The sequence below is a fragment of the Lissotriton vulgaris genome, chromosome 11, assembly GCF_964263255.1.
Source record: "Lissotriton vulgaris chromosome 11, aLisVul1.2, whole genome shotgun sequence".
Lineage (NCBI taxonomy): Eukaryota > Metazoa > Chordata > Amphibia > Caudata > Salamandridae > Lissotriton > Lissotriton vulgaris.
The window spans coordinates 828,492,051-828,516,631 of NC_141699.1; the positions used below are offsets into that span (position 1 = coordinate 828,492,051).

The 24,581-nt window shown below is 45.0% G+C and overlaps 1 protein-coding gene across 1 annotated transcript in view; it reads right to left on the bottom strand.

Moving 5' to 3' along the window:
- Positions 1 to 19,062: 19,062 nt before the first annotated feature.
- The window catches only part of SRPRB (SRP receptor subunit beta), a 50,235-nt gene continuing 44,716 nt past the window's right edge, over positions 19,063 to 24,581 (bottom strand). Inside the window, exons 6-7 of the mRNA XM_086943939.1 lie at positions 23,686 to 23,740; positions 19,063 to 20,417 (exon numbers count right to left, since the gene is read on the bottom strand). Of these exons, the coding sequence (XP_086800065.1) occupies positions 20,201 to 20,417; positions 23,686 to 23,740 (272 nt within the window). The 3' untranslated portion in view covers positions 19,063 to 20,200. The remainder of the gene's footprint in view (positions 20,418 to 23,685; positions 23,741 to 24,581) is intronic.

The following is a 24,581-nucleotide window of genomic DNA, read 5'->3' on the forward strand; positions in this document are numbered from 1 at the left end:
GTCAAGGCCTCGTTGAACGGCAGCAGTGGCTCCTGTGGGCATGACTGCGGTTTGAGGACCTCGGTGAGGGTGTTAGTCCTCACGGCCGCGACGGGGAGCTCAAGGTGTAAGGCCTTGGCATCCCTCATCAATACCACTGAATAAGCTGCCCCCTCCTCTGTAGCCACGGTAGGAGGCGAGACAAAGCCAGGGTTAGGGGATTCATCTAGACTACTGGCGTCACCCAAGTCACCCATCCAGTCCACATTGTACTGACACTCGCGTGTCAGAGGGTCCTCAGACCCCTCCCAATCCTCTCCATAATCTACATCCTCATCGTATTCGGGATCAACATTGTAGACCGGCTCCCCGGGGTTCACAGGCCCCATCGGCGTCTGACTCGGCATCGGGCGATGCCGGTCCGACTCCGTGTCCGGAGTCGGAGAGGGTATGGGGGCGCCGCGCGGGGATGGCGTCGGGGGCAACCCCGATGGGATAGGTGCCGGAGAGGTCGGCTGGCTAGCCGGCGTCGATCCTGAAGGCCCCTGCGGCGCCGGAGCCGTCGGCGGCGCCGGGGCCGGAGCACCCAGCGGCGTCGAGGCAGGAGCACCTGGCGGCGTCGAGGCAGGAGCACCCGACCCGCTAGGGCCCTCAGACGGGGTCACAGGGCCCGAAGGCGCCGTAGGCCCCGTCGGAGGAGACAGTGTCCTCATGGCCATGAGAAACTCCTCTATCTCCTCGGGCGTCGCGCCTTGCCCAGGGACCGTAGGGTATGGAGCAGGCCGCGCTGGCGGCTCACGCGGAGCCGCGGCGGTAGGCCACCCGAACCCCCGGCCGCATCGCGCGAGCGTCGGGGGGGAGTCGGGGGTACGATGACGACGCCTCGACTTCTTGTGTTTCCTACCTGAGGAACCAGAGGAATGGTGACGACTTCCGGAGCGTTCGTGACGGCTCCTCGACCGCTCCCTTGACCTCCAGCCGGACCGGGACCTCTCTCGACGCGGGGCCGACACCCGCAGCTCGAGGAGCTTGCGGGACCGCTCCAGCCTAGCTTTACTCGTCAAGGCCCGGCAATCGACACAGGCGTCCACGTCGTGGTCGGGGCCCAGGCACATGAGGCAGAGTCGGTGATGGTCCGTGACCGACAACGTGCGGTCTCAGTCATCAGAGTTCTTAAAACCGGGCATCCTACTGGCACCGTAAGATGAGTCAAAAAGATCAAAGATCAAAAACTTTGGTCAAAAGACCGGAGTACTGCACTTCTCGGATCTGCGCTAACTGGCGCGGAAAAAAGAAGAACTGACGTCAGCGCGCGGAGGCGGCGTCTATATACTCCAGCGACGTCATCACGGCGCACGACTCCAACGACGAACGCGGAGCCGCAGGGGACGCCTGCAGACGACGCCTAGCGACGCGCAGGGGTACTGCTACGCAAAAGTTTCCGGATCCAGACTGACGCCTGGGGATATTCTAAGGTAAGGAATCTAATACTAACCTGTTTCTTTCAGATCACACAATGTGATAGAGGGCGCCATCCACGCACAGTGTGAACGCAGGAAAAAACACTTTGTATGCACAGGAAGTGCACTGATAAGTCCATTGTATAACAGGAAACAGGCAGCGCCCATGATTGCTCTGCCTATATAAAAACCAAATACACAAACAAGTCAGTGGTGTTGGTCAGGGTAGCTGAGATCTGTTCCATCCCCAGGATATGCCAGAGTCTATGCAGCAAACCCGTATGTGTAGGGGAGGTGGTGGAGCCCCAGTGAGACAATATATTTTGCTAACCCCATTTGCCATCCTCTTTTTTAAGTGGGTATGTGATTGGATTGTGTAGGCCTAGGATAACAAACAGGGAGTCTAGGGATCTGTTTGTCAAATAGCTCATTTATCTCGTTGAGGATTTTAGTCCAATATTCAGACAGCAGCGGACAATCCCACAAAATGTGAAGCAATGTTCCCTCATTGTCGCATCCCCGCCAACATTTGGGTCTATGTTGTAGATTACCCCTATGAAGACACGCAGATTTGAGATACCAATAAGTACTGATTTTCATAGCAGTTTCTATATGGGTGACATTGCAAGCTGTATGTTTTGCCCTATAGTAAATACCTTCCCAGTCTTTCTGCACAAGTTCGCCACCCAGTTCCCTCCCCCACCTCCGTTGGCTCGGTGTGGCCTGCGTTTGTGGGCTATGTGTAATCATGTCATACATGTCAGATATGAGTCCTTTAACAGGGAGGTTGGTAATAAGCCATTTTTCATATTTGGTCAGCCGACTGGACCCTTGTTCCCTCACCACCTTCTGAAGTACCCAGTGTCGCAGCTGCAAATATCTCAACCTCTCGGATTCGGGAATACCGTACTCAAGCTTCATTTGAGAAAATGGAAAAACTCCAGAGAGATCAAACAGGTGGCCTATCGATCGACAAGAGGTGTCCCTCCATGCCGGAAAAGCTTTATCTGGCATCCCAGGTGCAAATTCACTATTACCAAACAGGGGGTTAAGGGGGACGGGAAGGTAGTCAGATTCTTTGTTGTCGCCACCCCTTCCCAAACCTTCAGCACAGATTTGGTGATGGGCGAACCCATCAATCCGATGGGACGTTGAGTATTCTTTAAAAAGGGGGCCGTTCAGAGCAGAATCCTTGCCAACGCTCTATCCTGAAAGAGCCACATTTTTTCTGATTCCGGCCGTGCCCATTCCACTAAATACCTCAGCTGTGCCACTTTATAATAGCTAAGGAGGTCCGGTATTCCCAAACCACCAGCTTCGGGCTTCATATATCCCAGGGCCTTACTCATCCGTGGTCATGCCCCCGCCCAGACGAACTGATTGATGTCCCGCTGTAATGAGGCTATCGCCCCCTGGGTAGACAACTCTGGTAGGGTTTGGAATAGATAAAGCACCTTAGGTAAAAAGGACATTTTAACTTCCGCTATTCTCACCAGTAGCGACAGGTGGTGCTTACGCCAGGCGCCCATATCTTTATTTGCTTGTCTGGCTAACCTGGCATAGCCCACGTATGGGATACGATCTACCACTTGAATACCAGACAGCCAGCCCTCCCTGGCGCTAATAGTGGCCGCTGCTAGGCTTAAAATCAAGATTTGCTATTTCCGGACGCTAATCTGGAGGCACATCTGAATCGGTCCAATTCTTCCAGGAAGGCGGGGAGTGACAGCTTCGGTTCTTTCAGGGCCGCAATCACATCGTTCGCATAAAGGCTGATCGGATGATTCCCCCCCCCCCCCCCCCCCCACCGAATGGGATCCCTCGGATGTTAGGATTGTCCCTGCTCTTTTGTGCCAGGGGCTCAATATAGAGGGCGAACAGCAGGGGGTATAATGGGCACCCCTGCCTAGTGCCTCTTTGAATCGCAAATGAACGTGAGGAGATGCAGTTAACTCTAATGGATGCCGATGGTCGGTTGTAGCAACTCACCCATTCCCTGAATTCCGCACCCAAACCGAACTTGGATAGCATATGACTAAGAAAGCCCCAATCCACCCGGTCACACCCTTTTTCAGCATCGACTGTCAGTAGAAGAGCGTCCATTTGTGTTAGGTGGGCTTTATCTATAATGTGGAGTATTCTCTTTGTGTTATCTGCACTCTGGCGGGTCTAAATGAATCCCACCTGGTCTGGCTCGATCAAGTGTAACATCGGCCTAGATGTGTGGCTAGTACTCCAGTGAAAATTTTTAGATCAACATTGAGCAAAGAAATAGGACGGTATGATCCAGATTTTTGCCTATCTTTTCCTGGCTTAGGCAGCACCACAATAGCCGGCGCTAGCATCGTGGGCAGTATTGGGTTCGCTCTCCCAAAGGAGTTGAACACTCTTAAAACTGGAGGAAGAAGATGGCAATATTTCTTATAGAAAAGAGCAGAAAAGCCATCGGGCCAGGGGACTTGAGCACCTTGCGACGCAATATGGCTGTAATCACTTCCTCAACCCCAATAGAAGCGTCTAGTGCCACCGCCTGGTCCGGAGTAAGTGTGGACATAAACACGGACTGAACATAATCAGAGATTGCGCCTTCTGGTGGGTTGTCAGCGGTGTACAATTTCTCGTAACATTCCCTGAAGGTGTGTGCTATCTCCTGATCCCCCGTAACCCTTTTCTGCCCATCCCCCTGGAGCGATAAGACCGACGCCCGCTGTCTTTGGGCGCGAAGCCGGTTGGCCAGAATGCGGCCGCCCCCAATGTAGTAAGAGTGTTTTAGCCTGACTGCAGCATATTCCGCCCTGGCCAAGTCTATCCCGGCAAGTTGTGCCCTTGCTGCCTTCAGCTGCCTTCAGCTGCCTCCAGACCCTGGGCGCACCTGTTCGAATATGCACCTTTTCCAAATCTTGTACTTTAGCCGCTAAGCTAGATCGCAGCTCCCTACGCTCTCTATTGTCGGCAGCCGACAGTGCAATTAGTTCGCCCGCACAACCGCCTTCAATGCTTGCCAAAGTGTCGTTGAGGGTATGTCTGGGGTATCATTGAGAGCGAGATTCCGGAATACATTTAATAAGTTGCTGTTCCAATGATTTCTTGTGGAGCATATTCTCTTTGAGCCTCCAACAACAGTTGGGCGGGGTTTGACGGCAGGGATAGGCATGTAATCAGTGTGTCGTGGTCCAAAAGGGAAGCGGGCTCGATGCTCACCGTTTTGACCACCCTGTTAAGCTCCCCGGTCCCTAGGAAATAGTCTATACCGGCATAGGCATAGGATCTGTAAGCTTGCGAAAAAAAGGAGAATTGCATCGAGACGGGGTGTGCCTCTCTCCAGATATCCACAAAGCCCATTTCCATCAATCATTTCCTCCCCTCCCCGAAAACTCTACCTCATGCCAATGTGAGGTCTGGGATCTGTCCTTGTTCGAAACCATTACTATATTGAGATCCCCCCCCCCCCCAAAGAAGGTCATGCGGTTCTGTGTGGTCATGACGTCTGAGAAAGCCTTCCTGTCCCGAGTTGGGGGCATATATGGAACCCATCACCACGAGTTGAGAGCCAAATTGTATAGTATAGGCCAGTAATCTTCCTTGTAACTCAGCCACCTTGTCGCGCACTACCCCCTTGTAATGATGGGAAAGGAGCATGGCCACCTCCACCTTTTCCCACCTGGGGATGAGAAGTGCTGTTGGGGGAATACTCTCGACCTCATTCAGTGGTGGTCCTTAGCCATAATGTGAGTCTTCTTTAGGAAACATGTATCGGCCTCCTTATGTTCCGGATAGGACAGGATAGCCCGCCTTTTGACTGGGTTATCGAGACCCATAATGTTAAGTGTGAGTATATTTACCTCGTCTGCAACCATGACAGGTGTGAAGGGACTGAGCTATTGCGACCCACCGAGGCGCACCCTACTCTCGATCAGACCCGAGTGTCCCCCCTCACGGGTCATATTAATGGTGAACAGAGTGTAAGTGCATTGAAAAATGCTCCCTTGACCCCAGGGACCGCTGGAAGGAAATTATTGACATACCGGTCCCAACCCCCTGCCCCCTCCCTAACCCCAACAAGTAAAACAATATTTACCATAAAAACAGTCCAGAAGCCGCATTGTGCTTACACGTCTCCGTGGTGAGACAGAGTGTGGGGTGCATCCTGTGGCCATCAACGCTTCCCCCACCCCCAGCAGCCCACCGACCGCCCCCGGCAAAGCGTTAAACCACTTATCTTAGCCAATTAGTCCTCAGTGTTGGAGCCAGTGTCAGCGTTCCTGAGCTATAGTCTCGAAGTCCGGCTTGGAGGTGGACTCCGGCCTCCGACATCCGCCAACACGCCATCTCTCTCTGTGACCTTTCTTGTCTCCGTCCGTTGGCTCAGCGGGGTGTGGATCATCGATACCCAGGACCTTGCACGCCTCCTGCAGTGACCATATCTGCCTCAGCTTGCCGTCCCACTTGAAGATTATGCAGAAAGGGTGACCCCATGAGAAAGGGACGCCCTATTTTCGAAGATGCATGGTGACTGGTCTGAAGTCTCTGCGTTTTTGTAGCGCAATTGCGGCCAGGTCCTGGTATAATTGTATATATATTGTTATTATATATATATATATATTGCGTCCTCCGTAGGTTAGCGGCCGCGCATCCCTGGCTTGCCTCAGAATAAGTTCCTTCAGTTTAAAGTCTGGGAGATATGCCAGTATATTGGGGGGTGACAAAGTCTTCCTTGGCAATCCCACCCTGTGGGATCTGTCAATTTTGATAGAAAAGTCCTGTGATTCCTGTAGGATGTGGTGAAAGAGTCCCTGGAGGTATTGGGTGATGTCTGTGCCCTCGTCTTGAGAAGGAACGCCCTTCATACAGATGTTGTTTCTGCGGGAGCGATTTTCTAAATCCTCCCTGTGGGCGTGGAGATCTATCTGTTGGGTTTGGAGCCGGATCACCTCCTGTTTCAAGTGCTTCACTTCTTCGCCCCACAATTCTTCATGGTCCTCGATGGTGGCCACCCTCTTTCCAACCGCGTCCAAGTTTTGCCGCATCTCTTTAATCTTGGCAGAGAGGTCTTTCCTGAGGGCTTGCATATCGTCCCGCAGACTGGAGAATAGTTGCTTCAAGAAAGCAGGTGGAATAGGTTCCTCCAAGGACTCAGCTTCCTACCCTCCCGATGCGAGCGGGGAAGTGCGGCCATCTCCTCCGCTTGCCCCCGCCATCTTAGTGAGCATATCTTTCACATTGCGGTCTTTCTTTGGCCGTGTTGAGGACATGTCCGAGCTGCGCGGGAGCACCAAGAGCAGCGAAAAATAGATACAGTTAAGGGCAGTGTCTGGGATCCGGGCCGCAAGGGTGACTGTTGGAGCCCCACGGGAGGTAGTGCTTGAGCAATGAGCCCTCCAGACGCGGCCCAGAGGCAGCTGATGGACCAGTGCAGGCACGGCAGGGCACTACTGAGTGCTGCGCAAATGGTTTCCAACTTCAGCTCCAGCAGTGGGAGACCGCAAGGCTGCTCTCAAACAGCTGAGTGCCCACCAGGCTTACACTCCGGCCCTCCCCTGAGTGACCGCCAAAGCTTGAGGGCCTCCACGTTCAACGCCCCAGCGAAGCGTGCTCCAGGTATGGGCGAAGGTGCGTTGCTTCAGCGATGTGCTGTGTGGGTTACTGGGGCACCCTCCAACCTCTTCTCTGGGCTCGGGGTCCTCCGCCCTCGACTGACTGCGGCAATAGGCCCAGTAGCTCCACACTCTGGTACGTAGTAGGTGAGGGCTAGCAGCAGCCTATGTGGCCTGTGGGGGATCTGGAGTTCGTTCTTCCCTACAATGACACCAGCGCATGAAGGCTGTGTGAGGCCCCCGCAGTCTGCTCCCGCTCCAAAACCCAGGTGCACCTCAGTAGAAGCTTTGCTCCGCCGTCCCAGGAACACCGCAATGTGTGGGAAATCCGATCCACTGAGCGGGGTGAGAGCTCCGCTAGGCCCCTCACCTTCAACGCTGGAGGCCCAGGAATCACTGCCCTCCGGGGCCCCAAGCTCTCTGGCGTGAGCTCGGCCGTCTAGCCCTCTCCGGCTGCCCACAGGTATGCGCTCACCGACGCTCTTCCGACACTTCTGGGTTCACTGTGAGGGGTCAGCTGAGAAGGCAGGAAGACCACCCCTCCTTTCCGTGGAGGCCAGGACGGGCAGCCGCAGTCTGCAGCTTCACCGAAGCTAGCTCCACCAATGGCCCGGCTCTCCTCATAACTCCGATACACTGACCGGGCCGCCATTTCAGGTCGCAGGGGCCGGGCTGCCAGGATCGTCGGTTGGGACCGTTCCAGGGCTCAAGACCCGTCCCCGGGATCGCTACTCTGCTCCGGGACTCAGCCACGGGTCTGACACTCGGCTACATTGCCAGGAAGGGTGAGCAGTCAAAATATCGAATTTTAAATATCGACCTACATTAATATCGAGTTTTTAACATCGTAGGGACAGAATATCGAAGTCAAGAATATCGTTGACCGGAAAATCAACCCCAAGGTAAGTAATGTCGTTTTTTTAAAATATCGAAGTAATAACATCGTAAGCAAAAATATTGTTATTATCGATTTAATTTTTGTTATGTATTTTAGTATGTGTTTCATATGTATAATAAATTTTTTTTTAATGTATTATTATACATTTTTAAATAAATGTTTAGAAATTTGTAATTTTGTTAAAGTAAATTTTGCGTTTTAGTATTAGAACTGATTGTGGGTTTATAGGGGAATAGGGTGGGAAGTAATTTAATTATGTTTTTATGAATTGGTATTATAAATTAATTATTAATTATTAATTGGTAATTAATTTTAATTAATTAAATGTATTCGAATTAATGTATTAATAATGTTTATTTGTTAATGTTGATTAATTTATTGTTGATTAATAATTAATAGGCGAGTAATTTTTTTGAAGTGATTAATTGCTAATTAAATTATGTGATTTTTTTTATGTGTACTGGGTTGTGGGTTATTAGGGTGGGAAATAAATTAAATTAATGAGATTGTTTTTATTCATTGGTATTTATTATTAATTACTTAATATTATTAGTTAATTATAATTAATGTATTAATCATTTGTATTTATTATTGTTACTTAATGTATTGTTAATTTATTAATTAATTGGTGATTAATTATTAATTTGTAATTCATATTTATTAATTAGTTAATTTATAATTATATCAATTTATTATTATTTGTTAATTGATAGTTAAATTAATTTTTTTGAATGTGTTGTGTGTTATGTGTTAAAGGGGAAATAGCGTGGGATGTAATTTAATGTTATTTAAGAAAATATTAATTTTTATTTATTGGTATGTATTAATAATTTTTTTGCAAATTAATTTTTTTTTATAAAAAAATTATGTAATTGATAAGTATTTTATTTGTACCCCTTGCTATCCAGCGCTTTCCCTACTGTTGCACTCTCTGGAGTGGGAATAGTATTTTTTATCCCTACGCTATCCAACGCTTTCCCTATTGTTGCACTCACTGAAGTGGGAATAGTAATTTTTACCCCTACGCTTTCCAGTGCTTTCCCTACAGTTGCACTCAATGGAGTGGGAATAGTAATTTTTACCTCTACGCTAGCCAACGCTTTCCCTACTGTTGCACTCACTGGAGAGGGAATAGTCATTTTTACCCCTACGCTATCCAGCACTTTCCTTACTGTTGCACTCTCTGGAGTTGGAATAGTAATTTTTTGCCCTACGCTATCTAACGCTTTCCCTACTGTTTCAATATATGGAGTAAGTATATATATTAATTTATATGTAGATGTTTAAATAATTATAAAAATTATATGTATTAGTTATTTTTTAAATATGTTTTAATGTTTATATCTAGAATTTATTAAATTATATATATTTTGTACTTAGTTACATTATTATTAAAATATTTAAAAAACTGATATTTTTAACATTGATATTTTTGATAATTATATATTTTTCCGATATTTGTGTACTTAACTTTGTGTAGATAGGACTTCGGTATTTTTGACGTCGATATTTCTGTCTCGATATTTTTTTAGGTTGATTTTCTGTCTTTAGATATTTTATCATACAATCGCCGGGAAGCAAGCGGGCAGCCGACAGGAGTGGGGAGGCAAGCGAGACATATCCTACCTGCTTGCCATCTTGGCCCCCCCTCCCCCCGGATCAACTTATGACAGTTCAGAGATTGACAAGCTACACTCTGAGGACACTCCTTTACCATACTTCACAGTACATGAGGTGGACAATCTTTAATGGCCTTGATCCATGATTACCTTTGCCCCTTTTGCCATGGTAATGCTATGATGCTGCTGTTGTACTTGTTGGTCTAAGCTCTGAGATGGTAAGAGAAGTTGAAAGTAAAATCCCTCATGCTTTCTGGTACCGGAGTAGTTCATCTTGAGGCGGGATCAGTGGGAGAGAAGGCAGCAATCATCCTCAATTGGCGGTTAGCTGCAGGAGTGCTGTTTGCCCTTTGTATTATTTTTAACCTTTAACCCTTTCTTAGGTCTTAGCTCTAGAAAGCGTGTATGCGCCATCTTGAAAAGAGACCTGTTGTATGTACTTTGTAACCTCAAGGCAATACAATCTGACATGATGAAAGACAGCAGTGTGAGAAAAAACAGCTGGGCCCGTAAAAAGCACTCAAAGAAATATCAGGAAAGCCTTTAAACAGGGTGAGGCGATGCAGCATAGGATGTCATGAGCAAAGATGTGAGTTAAATCAGTAGAGCTCATGAAAAGTGCTATCAAAGAAATAAAAGTTGTCCTGAAACAATGCCTGAAAATGGCAGCTGCATATGTTTAGCAGTAATTGGCCACAGCTCTCAGGGAGGGCTAAACCCTGGAAGAGGCATGACGCATGCATGACATCGACAAATGGGGAAAATAAAGAATGGAGTGACGCTCAAGCCAACAAATCGGAAACCTATGGGCGAGCTCAAGCCAACTAGATGCTTCTTGGCCCCTAGTTCTCCGATGGTCATTGGTCCGCTCTCTTGGCTTTGCATCGCTTACCTCCCTCTTGCAATTAAATATCTCATCTGATTGTGTACAAAAGGGTGGCCCATCAGGCTGCACTGCCACAACCTGCATTTGAGAGACCAAGGTTGTCTGCAGAAAATCCGCCATGACAGAGGATGGTGGGGAGTTCAGGGAAACTGACATTCTAGACTAAGTAACTTGGACTAATCAAGCTGCCATAACTGACACCATCCCGTTTGGAGCATAGTCTTTGAACCCATGCCACTTTGCGCGGTGGGACATAAACACAGACTCATATTTGTAAAAGCGAAATAACAAATCTCAGCATGCAACTCAATGTTGATTAAAAGTTGGAACGTGCAGAAGGATTCATACATAGGAAGGCACTCCTTGGCAGCTATTGATAGTTAATGTGTTCATTCAAAAGCGGATGACTGATTAATCCTGCAAACTAGACACAATTAAAGGGAACAACAGGAAAGTCACCTGCTTCTGGGCACAATGTATTAAATCTTACTTAAGAATTTGTCAGCTGGAAATAGAAATAATGAGAACACTTTTAGATGAAAAAAAATATCAAGTCAATTCACAGACTTGGCATTTGTGTGTTCTCCTCAGCAGTTTTAAAGAATTATTTGTAAATGCTCCATGTCTTATTTGGAAAAAAAGACTAATTAGATTGGTCCTGCTCTGCATAAAAACCTTCAGTGGATTCAATATTTGAATATATGCCTGTTAAACGCTTTGGGGTTGAAAAGCACTGTCAAACTGTCTCTGTCAGGTCAGAGTCCTATACTATTATTTTGAAATCTGATACTTGGACTTTTGATTTTCCAGTTGTAGCTGCAGGACTACAAGTCCTAGAACGTAATGTTTTAAACTGCTAACATCTGACATCTAACAGTGTGAAGTAAATGTGGAATGAGGGATTTCTCAGGCACTTAAGGGACACGTGATCTTCTTCATTGTGTCCATTATGTATTCCTTTTTAGGTCTCGCCTGTCAATGCGCATGCGCATTGAGCGGAGCGAGACTATAGGGGCTTAAACAGAAGTTTAACTAGACTGGCGATTTGATGCAGTGCATGTGCGCTTTTAGCTCAATGCGCAAGCGCAATGAGTTAAAATGCGCGAGCACAGCATCAAATCGCCAGTCTTCGCCATCTGTTCCCCAGTTTGGTGCCGCCAGCACCTCCCCTCTCTCTCCCCGCACACAGCCAGGCTCGCATTTCTCCTCCCCCTCCCCAGCCGCCAGCACCTCCCCTCTCTCTTCCTGCAGTTTCACGGCCGCCAGGCTCGCATTTCTCCTCCCCCTCCCCAGCCGCCAGCACCTCCCCTCTCTCTCCCTGCAGTTTCACGGCTGCCAGGCCGTGTCTCCCTCTATTTTACTTTTCTTGTTTACTCATGCCTTTATCCTACTTCCCACTAGCTCCCTCTCTTTCTCTTTTTCTAGAATCTCTAATTTATATTCCTGTTCCTCCGCCGGCTCTGTTAATTCTTTTACCCCTTCTGTGCAGCTTAATGCAGCCATGTTTTGGGGTCCCTGTGGTGCTGCTGGGCTCTCTGTACCCTGGTTCACCTTCAGACACCTCCTTGTTCTCATCTCGGTCTGTTCTTATCTTCTCCACACCCAACATTACAATAACGGTTTATGGTCTTAAATTATGTGTTTACAGCTGTTACCAAAGCTTGCGTGGTACCATTGTTATTGCAACAGCTTCACATAAGTGTTTGTATGTCATTGATGGCACGTTGACACGTACTCCTTTGTCTTTTCTGAGATTTCGCCCAACATTATGCAAATCCTGCGGTCATTTGTTAATATTTCCGACGTCAGCCATTGTGCACGTGAAATCTTCAGAGTAGCGTTCCCGTCTTTCCTCTGATCTGGGGCAGCATACGAGGAAGTAATTTAGTTTTCATTAATACCAAGGTCACGTTACTGACAGATTTGATGCAGTTCTGTTTCCTGATCTGCCCGTGCCACCAGTCGCGTAGCTTCCATTTGTGCGGCAGGTGCAGTGGCACCGGGGCACACTGCACTCATGTGATTGCTGTATTTCAAAGTTCAAACAGAGGCGACGGAGTCTTTTCTTTTCTTGCAATAGAGCCCGTGACCCACGGGCTATGCCACTGCGTGCCAACCTCCCTGGTCTGCAGTCACAGACTCGTGACTTTCCCGTCACTTCTGTGTGTTTGCGACTGCAGAGTGCGGGTAAGTTTTCTGCCAGGGCGGCGCTTCTTTCTGCAGCAGTTCCTTCGGCCTTGTGACCGGGCTGGGTGTCTCTTGCGCAGAGCGGCACACTGTCAGCACAAGCTGTGCTGTGTGTTTAAGAGGGCGAGGCTGTAGCGCAGAAGGTGTCATGCACTCCGCAGCTTAAGAAACCTGTTTATATTTAGCGATGCTAATAAGGATGAATGTGGGGATTCCTTGCTGTGAAGAAGCCTTAAGCCGCAGTGGCACCGCTCCGAAAGCCTCTAATGCCGTCAGCCGATCGGGCATTAGCCTGGTAAGCCAAGTAGCCAGTCTGACAATGCCCAAGCTCACACATGCTTACATTTCGAAACAGGAAAGAGGTAGATCAAAAAAAAAATGGGGGGTATTATTCCCATTGACTAGGTTTTAAACTGAAGCAATTTTAGGAGGGAGAAAGCTAAAATAAAGCACCTTTTGGCTTTAAAATTCGTGAATCTCCCACGTAAATCTTGACTGTTGCATGTATGCCTGCTACTCCTTACTGTACCCTTTTCCTCCCCCCTGGTCTCTCCCCACGAACTCTTTCATTTGTTTTTTTATGTTCCCCATATTCTTCCAGCCCCCTCTCCGTGCACTCCTTTCCCCCTTGTACTCCTCTTTATGCACCTTTGACCTCCCTTTTTGTCCCTCTACATGTTCCTCTTTTCTTCTCTACCTTTTTGCCTTCCTTCTTGTCCTTCTCTGCACACCTGTATGCCCTGAATTACTGTTTCCCATTTCTCTGCACGTCTCCTTTCTCTTCCCCCTATTTCTACAACTGTTCCTTCCACCCCTCTCTACTTCTGTACTTCTTTCCTTCTGTACTTTTCTCCCCTCTACCATTCTTCTGTTTCCCTTACAACCTTTCTCCTTTCATCTCCTTTACTTTTTGGACTTCACGCCCCTCTTGTATTGTTCTCTACTCTTATACTTTATTATATATATTAATAATGTTTTAATTAATACGGATAGATTACAGATGCACTACACTACTTGAGGTCATACAGTAGCATAATTGTAAATGTATACAGTAAAAGAGTGATAGTCTAAATCTAAAGTTTATTCAAGGGTTTAATCTTGAGTCGTCTAAATCTAAAGTTTATTCAAGGGTTTAATCTTGAGTCGTCTCAAAACTCCTGTCTCATTTCCTCTTCTCTTATACTTCTGACTCCTACCCACTCTTCTTGCGCCTATTGTGCTTATTCCGCTTGGATTTCTTTCTGTTTGACTCTGCTTCTCTCTTGTCGGCTGTCTCCTCATGTCCCTTTAGTTTGGCACCTTTCATTTTTTCAGTCTTGCTGTCTCTTCTCTTTGCCACCCTTTACTCTTTATTTCTTCACTCTTACTAGACAACCCCGTATATTTCTTCTTCCTTTACTATTCCTATCCCATTTTATCTAATAGTTTTTTAGGTTGAACCTGGGTAGCGCATGCGCTGCTCTGCGAGGCATGCTGTATTCGAGTATGGACTTGTTTTCTTCTTCATTCCTTTTAGCATCCTATGCCCAATTGAAGCGTAACGCAACATGGCTGCGTGCGCGTTGTATGCACCCGGTCAAAAAAAACACTTATGTTATGGTGTACATCAGTGCAGCGCAGCGCATTATGCAGTCTTACAGTTCTTCCCTGTCCTCCTATGAAATGATCTAAAATGGCACGTCATGTACTGACTTTGTTAGGCTACTAGGGTGAATTAAGTGTTGTAAATATTTAATCAAATTAGAATAATTAGCCAGCATGAAATGTGTTCGCATGGCAGTGCATTTTCACAAAACTAAACGTTTGTATTTACAAGCCTGTTTCTTTTTACAGTCATGTAAATACAACACATATTACATTACAAATGCTATAGGTGTCACGTTTGCAAAAAGTTAAAACTATTGGCATTGTAAATGACAAAGCTATTAATTTTGATATTTTCAAGACCAACACATAAAAAAAAATTGTCATTTACAAAACCAATAGCTCCAACTTTTCTAATGCGAGACCTATTGCATTTCCAATGATTGTTTCATATTGGTAGTCTACAAAGCATGAATATACAACAGAACAGAGTATACACAAGAAACTGTGGCAAATATCTGTATCCGGCTTCCCCATTTAATTTGTGTGCAAGTATTTTATTTCACCCCCCAAAACAATTATTCATTGTGCGTGAAAGCACTTTCAAATATTTGGGTTCAGAATACCAGTTGGACAAAACTATCATTTTTAATAAGTACTTCTCAGTACAGTGCTATATTATGTCTTATTAATGTCACAGCTCATCCACACGCCAGCCTGCTCTGCCCTCTCTTCTGAGTTTAGGTGAGCGGGGTGGGGGGGTACCCAAGAATGAACGTTGTACGCAAACTGTCAGCAATAGGTTATAACACAAGCACTGTGGAAGGAGAAGAAACTCTCAACCAGGCACAGCTCAGTGGTGACAAAGCTTGCTTTCCATAACTTTCTGCCATGATGAACGGCAACGCCAATCGCTCTCAGATAGCCGAGACCTATTGGATCCGCCAATGCTCATTTGAACCGTTTCAGCGGCTGACCACTGTTTCGGCAGGTGACAGCTGTTTTGCAGCTCAGGGATGTGGGAATTGGGGAGACTTTTAAAGTGTCAACCCCACATACTGATATCCCAGCGCAAAGTTGACCCCATATATGCTCATTACCAGCTCGGGTGATCCGACATACCATTTAAATGCAATATAGTTATACAAGGATGAATGGTGTCAGTTACAATATTTCAGCCTACATAAAACACAGAGATGTAAATGTGGCACACTCGTTCAGGAGACACGCCTGACAGCAGGGGAAGTTGCAATACTTAAACGGCGATAGCGAGGAACAGATCTTTGCCGCCAGTTTCTCCTCATTTGCCAGTTTTCAGTATAGGTCAAGCTGTTGTAGTAAGGAGACCATTGGAGAACAATCTGTTCAGAACAGAATCTACGGTTTCCCCGAAGCACCCCAGATTACTTAAACATACGTGGCAATATCGCAATGATTGATAACCCAGACTTACCACGAGCATTTACACACAACTCATGCAGAGGAGGGTAGAGTGGGCAAGTGCAGGCTTGGCTAGTATTGTCCTCGTACAGGTCCTGCCCGATCACCCAAATGAAACACAAACGGTAATGTAGTATTTGCCCCGCACAAAATACACAATGTGTATACTCAACACTATAGGGAACTGTACAGAGTGGAGAGTGCAACTCTGGAGTCTGAAATGGATGCATATCTACAGACTGTATCGCTCACCCGGGTTGACAGATGACGAATGCGACATTCTGGGTTGCCAGATTATGGATCCAGAGGTGAAAGCAGCCATTAAAGAACTGCAGCGGGGCAAACCCCCAAACTGCTGTTTGAGTTTTAACAGACCTATGTAGTCTAGCAGTCACCAAATTTGATTGAACTTTACACTGCAGCACTGGATCATGTCCCCTACTTGCTACTTCTTGAGAGACACTAATCGGCTCAATTCCCAAGTGTGGAGGTGATACTTTGAGTGTGGCCTCATACAGGTTGCTATCCAGGCTCAACATAGACTATAAAAACCTTAGAAAGGTACTAGCAAATCAGATACAGCCTTACCTCCAGACACTGGTACACGAGGACAGATTTATTCCTACAGGGAGCCCCTTCTTTAATATTAGGAGCCTCTATCAAGTATTAGATGAGATGTAAACTATTTAACACCCAGATGTGGTAGTGCCATCAATAGAAATATGCAAAGCATTAGACACTCTACACTGGGGGTCTATTAGGGCTATCATGGAAAATGTGGGATAAATGGGTGACACTGCTGAATAGACAGCAAGGGTACGGACTGCTATATTTATCTTTGAAGCGTTTCTGGTGTGCCGCGGGGACAACACAGGGCTGTCCACTGTCCCTAATGCGCTTTGTTCTTACGGTGGAGCAGTTTGTGAGTGTAAAAGGTTGGGGACAGTTGTATTCCACAAAAGGATGGCATGCATGTGATATCACTGCAAGCAGATATGATCCTATAACAACGAAACGTTGAAACAAGGATCCTCTGGAGCTTGGGCATGCTGGAGGACTTGAGGACGATATGTGCTTTGTGTATGAACTGGGCTATGACCGGTGCACTCCCGGTGATGCCTGAAAGGTAGAGGCAGTGCAGTTCCGAATCACATGTGAGCCCCAAACCTTTAAGTATCTGGGATTCAGGTTCTACCAGTCGGAGGTGGATACTCAAGAAATCTTAAGGGTGGTGCACTACAATCACTCAAGGGGTGTGTAGCCTTTTGGCATACACTGCAAACATTGAAGCCAGAATGGAGTTCTCCAAGATGGTTATTCTCCACAGTGTTGTACTTCTTCGCAAACCTCAAGGTTTGGATACCTCAAAGCTAGTTCGGGACACTTGATTCCCTGATATGGGAGTTGATTTGAGACAATGGGCATCAGCGGATTTCAGTGAACACACAGGTATTCTACATGCTGGGGGCATTGGGGGCCCAAGATTACAAGTTGTACTACTTGTCTGCACAATTGCAATGGATGGCGGTTGGCCGGCTGGGTTATGTCTCACTGGGATCGGGGAGGTAGGTGCTCCAAAGCGGAAGGGAGCCCTAGTGTCATTACTTCTTGGGACCCAACTGAAGTTCATACAACAACCCAAACTCCCTCATATAGTAATTCACTGCTGGAAGGCTGTGACCGGCTTTGTGGGACGGTAAGCACTGTTGAATGTGGGGGAAGTTAGTAAAATAGCAGGATTTCTATTTACAAGTATGGGGACACGAGCGCACTTGAGTCTAGCGTTTTCCTAGCATAGAGATAAAAAGGTGAACACAGGGTCAGGAATTATTAATAAAACTTGGAAGTTTTCACCTGATACACGCGCAGCTCGGGAATAATGTGGAGACTAGATTATGATTAATGTTGAAACAAGAGGGTGAAGCAGCATTGAAATGTGAAGACAACTTGAACTGTTTAAGCAATTTTATTTCAAAAGGAGTGGTTTTTAGTTTATGCATCATATAACGTGTGATATGTGACTGATGTTGTTTTAAAATGATCTTTTTCTAGATACCCCTGATGAAGGGTTGTCCCGAAATGCATTGGGTTTTTTAGATAAAGCGTGGCATGTGGAACACTTGACGCTCCTGCGTATTTTGTGAAAGACTACAAATGGTCAAGAAAATGAGTAAAGTGGATTGAATAAATCAAGGATGAAAAGATGAAAAAATAAGTGAAAAGTGGAGTAACTAAGGAGTTAAATATGAATTTGATTCATTGGATTCGTTTGGCAGTGCATCTTGGAAGGGAGCCATGGGGTTCCTTCGTGTTCGGCTTTATAATTGCAGCGCGATTGGGCGGAGCGCTAACAAGTATGCACGCCTGTACATGGTGAAATGAAGAAACAGAAATGTAAAAAAGTCAAATGAAATGGATAACACGGGAATGCATCTCACCACCTTTGTCTTGCATTATGAATGCTTCTTCTAGGTGTCATCTTTTCACCCCTTAAGTATACGAATTTACTGTATCTTTGTCTCCCTAATTTTCTTTTACTCTGGGTCCAGAGCATCCAGGTTGTCACTCTACCACATCACACCTTTACATTTTCCCATGTTATTCAACTTCTTTGGACCTATGAAGCCAGAAGAGTTGCCTTCAAGACTAAGTACATCTCTCAAGCTATCAAAGCCATTGTTGCTGAATTGTTTATGTTCTTATCGCGCTGATTAGACACTATACTTTGCTCTTTCTGAAGAGTGCTTCTGGAGTACCCAATCATGAATATGCTTGCATTCGTGGCATGTCATTTTTAGTGGCCACCATTAAGCTCGAACCACTATATCAATTTCTCTATGACACAAAACATAATGCCTTCCCGTGGAGGAAATGTAAAACATGGTTCTTCACAAACTGTATCAACTTTCTTTGCCAGTCTGTGCTCCTGCTTCTCTCAAGCATAGGGACACCTGTGGTGGTCTGGAGCGTTGCAAATTGTTCTTTCATAGCGCACTCTGATCTTACACTTACCGAGGCTAGGTCAACATGGAAGATGTTTTCAGACTAATCCCTGATCACTGGAAGAATTACAGCCTGGCCCAAAGATGAGCTTGTCTCATCCGCGTCGCCTCTTCCAGGAGGACACGTATATATATATACACACTTCTGAATTCTAACCAGTCAGTCTCTTCAGTATAGAACAACTTCTAGTTTAGTTCAGACCACAAGCTGCACATTGTGGTTGTTGAACAGAGGCACACAGATGAAGTTGTATTGCTATATTCAATCTATATGCCCACATATTCATAATCACAAGCAGAAGAAAAACCTTATTGAACCCAATCTTTGCAACATTAATGATTCCTGAGTGCCCACCACAGACATAATACTTCGAGTCAGTCACAGCAGCTGGAGAGAAAATGCAAACGCATAATCTAGTCATTGTGTTTTTATGAGATCAACATAAAATGTGAGAAACAAATATACACTCAGCTTGGCTACCTTTAACTTATTTAAGAGGCCAAAACAGAAACACTTTTATAATTTTGTTTGTAATATAGCGGTTGTAAACATTACCAGACTACGGACAGCCCTCATATGAACACAGTTGTGCTGCACTGGTAGTTGAGCCATCATGGTTACAGCACTCAAGGGATCTTAATGACCCACTTCATGATATAGTTTATGCCTGTATTAATTTAATAAATCCATTACAATTGAACACAGAAATGAAGAATTGAAAGTCCTGTCGCTTTCAGTGTTACTCAATATTTCTCCAAAAGTCTCATAAGCAAGGCAAAAACGTAAAGTACTTTTTGAGAATGGGCATCCGGTAGCATCCATATTTTGCCTGGAAAGTTGTGTAGTAACACAGAAATGTCACTTTCCGAAAACATCCTAGAGAAGGGCCATGAACATTGGCCAACTTGGTAATGTTAAGGGTCATGACACAAATGATTGGTGTATGCGTTCTGAAGGATGCAAGTTATGTGAATCACACATCATTAAATCATGCCAGTCAGATATTATCTGGGCAAGTGCTAAATATAATGGTTTTACAAATGCAATTTTTATTTTCTACTGGGTATTTTAAAGTTGTATTTCAAGTTCAAAAGACACATGCCTGAAGCGTTGCAGTGCAGAAGAGAATAAACACTTAATATTCTTTGGGGGCTTGTTGAGGTGAAGTCCACAGAAATGCTGACATTCACAAACTTCTATTGTACTGTTCAAACCAGGTGAAGAATCGCAATATCAAACCAGACATAATGAAGTTTAGCAAGATGGTAAAATGAGATGCAAAAGGCCACATGCCCAGTGGCAATAAAACAGGACTATAAAAAAGTCCTATTGAGTGTTGGCGGTGCTTTTCCTAGGAACAGAAGCATAAGGACTGGAGAAGAAGCAAGCCAGTTCCACAATGCCAAAGCTGGAGTCATCTTACAACATCCACTCAACTTGCTCACAAGGGGACGAACCAGCACCCAATAAATTAACAACTGAACTTCCACCTGGGTGTCCTCCCTTTTCTTTTTGGAATGCCCTCCAATGTTCATCCAGCTGGATAGTCATCAAGCAATTTTCACAAGCCACTTTTCCAGACTGCCAAGGTTGGCGCCCCCCTCGACCTCTTTACCGTCCCTACAGCTGCACTCCAAGAATTCAACCTTCATGGGCAACTGTGAAAAATCGAACTCTTTGCCCTTCTTTCCAAGTTGAGGAACTCCATCTGTGGTTGAGCTGTCCATGCTGCTAAGGGCAGCACTACGAGTAACCCGCAATGTGTTGCTGTTAGAGAAAAGAATAAAAACATTAATATGCAGGAATGTGTATCCCACTGCTAGAAGAGATTCCATCTTGTAGTGAGTGGTGTGGCTAGTTGTAGCTGTGTGATGCGTGTGTTTTGTGCTGAGAAGGGAGGGAAGGAGAAGCTGAAGGTGACGGTGAAGGCAAAACTGAATCCTGTAGAAGACAAGGAATGCGAGTAGGAGCTAGGACTGGGCTCAGTTCCACACAAGAGAACCCCCCCCGGGCACGGTAGAACTAGACCCACCTGTTATGTCGCCTAACATTGCCTCACGATAAAGAAAACTACAGTAGAAAGGCAACATGGAACACATGGAGAAGTGTGAAAGGTGAGGAGGAAAAGGTGGAGCACAGGACAAAGATTAGTAAAAGCAAAGAGAGAGAGCTAAAGAGAAAGATAATTTTCTGAGGAGGAAAGAAAGCAATGACAAGTATTGAAAGCTAAGAGGAATACAATATCCCCCCAAGTGGTTGTTTGATCAGAATCAGGAGTTGATTCAATGTGTACTCTGACACAAACTCTGCCTTGTAAGATTTGGAGTACTCAAGTCCTTCAACACCAGCCTGAATGCAAGTTACTTATGAGATGACATTCAAACACATGAATCATTGGCCAAGAAAAAAACACATCCAGTTCAAATCAAAATATAATTGTATACAAGACCCTAGCACCATCATTCCCTTGGGTCTGGGAACCAACACAAACAGCAAAGAAGGGAAGTTTAACCTGCAGACATGCCATGCAAAACTAGAGAAGAAGGCGGTATTTAGGTCATTAGAAGATGGAGTAAAGGGTCATAAAACTATTCAATTTCAAAGTTTCACAAACATTTTAATATAAAGAGCATCATTGGCATTCAAGTGCTCACAGTGCATTAGTAAACCGAGTGTGAGACAGACCTATGATTAGGCAGTGAACTAGGTATTAGTTCAAGACATCTTCTATACTAATATTGCACAATCTACATTATCCTCTTGAAAGTACTTCGCAAGAATTACTTTAAGAAGCAGTACAATTAACTACTCTCCATCGTAAGAAAATCTCTGATAGTCAAACAAAGCTGCCCATCCGTAAAATCCGGGAACACATCACATATCCTTTTTCCACTGAGGGGGTAACACTTAGATTGAGATTATCGTTATGAACAAACCTAAATCAAATCCTTTGAAACTGGTAAGTTATAGTTAGCCGAGCAAACCCTACCTCGAGATGCATTGTAAAACTCAAGGCTTCAAGTATAATGCCAGAGATGGCATCATAAACGTCATTATCAATGACCACACAGGTGAAATTGCATCACTTCACCATTAACATAATCAATTTATTTATTATGGAAATGCAATTTTTTGTTTGAGTGCATTATTTACTGATGGAGTGGTGTATACTGTTATTTATAGATCTAAGTCATCTGACCTACAGCTAAACTCTGTAACCACTCCAAACATATTGCACCGTGCAGGACCTTCGGCTTTGTGTTACAGGGTTGGGTGCAAGGTATGTCCACTGGCCTGGTCCTTTGTCCAGCCTGTGTTTAATTTGTAATTAACTCATTGCACATTACATTAAGCTATGCTTTATGGGGATTGACTTGACCGCGTAGTTTTGCTGAAGACTAGGATAAATTACTGTATGGACAAAATCTTCAAATTTGCATAGCGGGTATTAAGGGCAAGGGTTGGAATTTTGCGAGGTCCTGAAATGAGCAACCATATGCAAATAACCAAGAGTAGGCTTCCCACAGCCTTGCAGAGGGTGTGGTCTTTGGCCAGGTCTAACACCCAACCGGGTACGGAGACTTATTGTACATAACCTTCAACGAAGCACAGCGTGGGTTGCAAGAGTAGGCTTCCCACAGCCTTGCATAGGGTGTGGTCTTTGGCCAGGTCTAACACCCAACCGGGTACGGAGACTTATTGTACATAACCTTCAACGAAGCACAGCGTGGGTTGAGGTAAAGGTCTTGCCTTCATCCAGGCTTTGCACCCAGTCACAATTCGGTCCCAGGACCAATTCCACTGACCAAAATGAGCTAAAACATCTCTATTACTTTCCCCCAAGACAAGAAGAGAATGCAGATAGTGATGCGTTCCATAATATTAACGGTCATATGATATATGAGGTTATCTATAATGCAATTTGCGAAACCACCTGTGACGTCTTATTTGAGGGTAGGAGAGGTGTATTAATGGTGCCATATGGTTTTCTCAGCTACCCAAAACTGTCCAATTTCAGTTATTATACAAAACGTCTCCTCCAACTTTGTGGTTGTAGATTTATTGATCATTTCAACCTTATCAAGAGAGGCGGCAAGGTCTCCAGACTTCACGATCTCTGATAGGGCCTCAATATTGGGAATGATGGTGTCGAATAAGAGCCAATTTTTCCTGTGATTTTTGCACCCAGTAAGTAGTAACAAGTTTGGTGAGGGTTTCTTTTTCCCCACCATTTGAAATCCTTTTACCACATATGGTTTAAGACTATTTCCTTTAACGCCCTGTTTGATGGCTGTACGCATGGATTCATGTAAAAGATGTAATTGTTTCTTGCCCCCACGTATCTTTACTCATAGGTGCTAAACATAAATAAGAGAAATGTTTGCTTTGGAGGATGTGTATAATTGATTGTAGTCAGAAATGAGGAAGAAGGATTGTGGAACTCAATTTTCTGATTGGTCATCTGAGAATGTTGATGATGGCTTTCCTGGGAAATGTAGTTTTCTTTTTTCACTGATTACATGTTTTTACTGTCCTTCTTTGGAATGCTGGAATATGAATTATTAGAACTGAGACTTTCTGTCACAAAAGCAAATACATTTTACACTATAGCTTATTCTTCTTCGACTGTTCACACGGTTTACCCTATGGGTCCATCCACACCAGTACGTTTCATGCTGATGTGAATATAATGGTTTCTTCCCTTTCACATATGTCAAGTGCAGTAGCTCTCTGCTTTAATTTTGGGATTAAATGTTTTACAGCTGAAGTTAACATTTTACATCAAACATTACAATGTCAAGTTAGAGCCCTTTCGGACACGATTGTACCAAAAACACTGCATTCACTGTGAGCACTTAAATGTGGTGTGTTCTTTGAATGAAACGGCAAACAAGGTGTCTCGAAGGATCAGAACGATTAGGAGTTTACTCCAAGTATCCTCCTTTAATCTGTTGGTCAAAAGCATAAAAATTACAGTAGCGCAATAGGAGACAAGATAACAACAATGAAAATAGCCACACACACACAAACTTACAGCTCTTTCTCTAGTTGCTGCTGAATCAGTTTAGCAGACTTTGCCATTGTGATATCTGTGGGAAAGAAGCAAAATACAAGGCATGGGAACAATACTGACGCAATTAGGCAAAATTTCCTGTAAAACAACCAATCCTGAATCAGAATTTACATTGCATAGTGAAATAAAGCTTTACCCTCTATAAGAGACGAAGAAAACATAACTTTTCCTCCAGAGTTCCCTTTTTTCCCAAACAATTCCCTCCAAGCCCACTATTTAACAAGCCTTAGTTTTTCCCTACCTCAAAAAAAAACCTACAACCCATCACATTTATGGATACACTGAAATGCCTGACTATTTACAGCTTTTGCTGACTGCCAGATCTCATGCAGTACAACTGACAACATAGTACAAAGCAGTTTAGGGTCCGTCCCCTTTAGCTATTGATTACATTGGGGAGCCCTGCCTCAGGATTATGCTTGAAAGATTGTTGTTTATATTTGGTTATCATCAAAACGGATTTTATGGATGCTTATACTACATTTTGCCTTAGTAACTGAACGTAAAGAAGTAAATCTCCAGCATCTTAGTGGTATTGCTGCAAGTCTCCCCTCCATTTTCAGTCTGCCCAGTGACTTCCCTGTTCAGCTACCATTTTAGATCTGGCCTCGACAAATCTCGCTATGGCGTGTCAGATTTTTATCAAGAAGAAATATATTTCGAGCCTACTCGCCCCCTCTGGCGAGCGGACAAACAACAGGTGTTCTGTTCAATCACAAAGCTAAGAAGCATTAAAGATGGCTTTAAATATTGTTTTTATCTTGTCACATTTATTCTGTGTTGGGAGACAGAGGTCGAAAGTCAGTTTACATCTACAGTTACTTTTCTTTCTCTGACTGCAAAGTTCCAGAATGTTG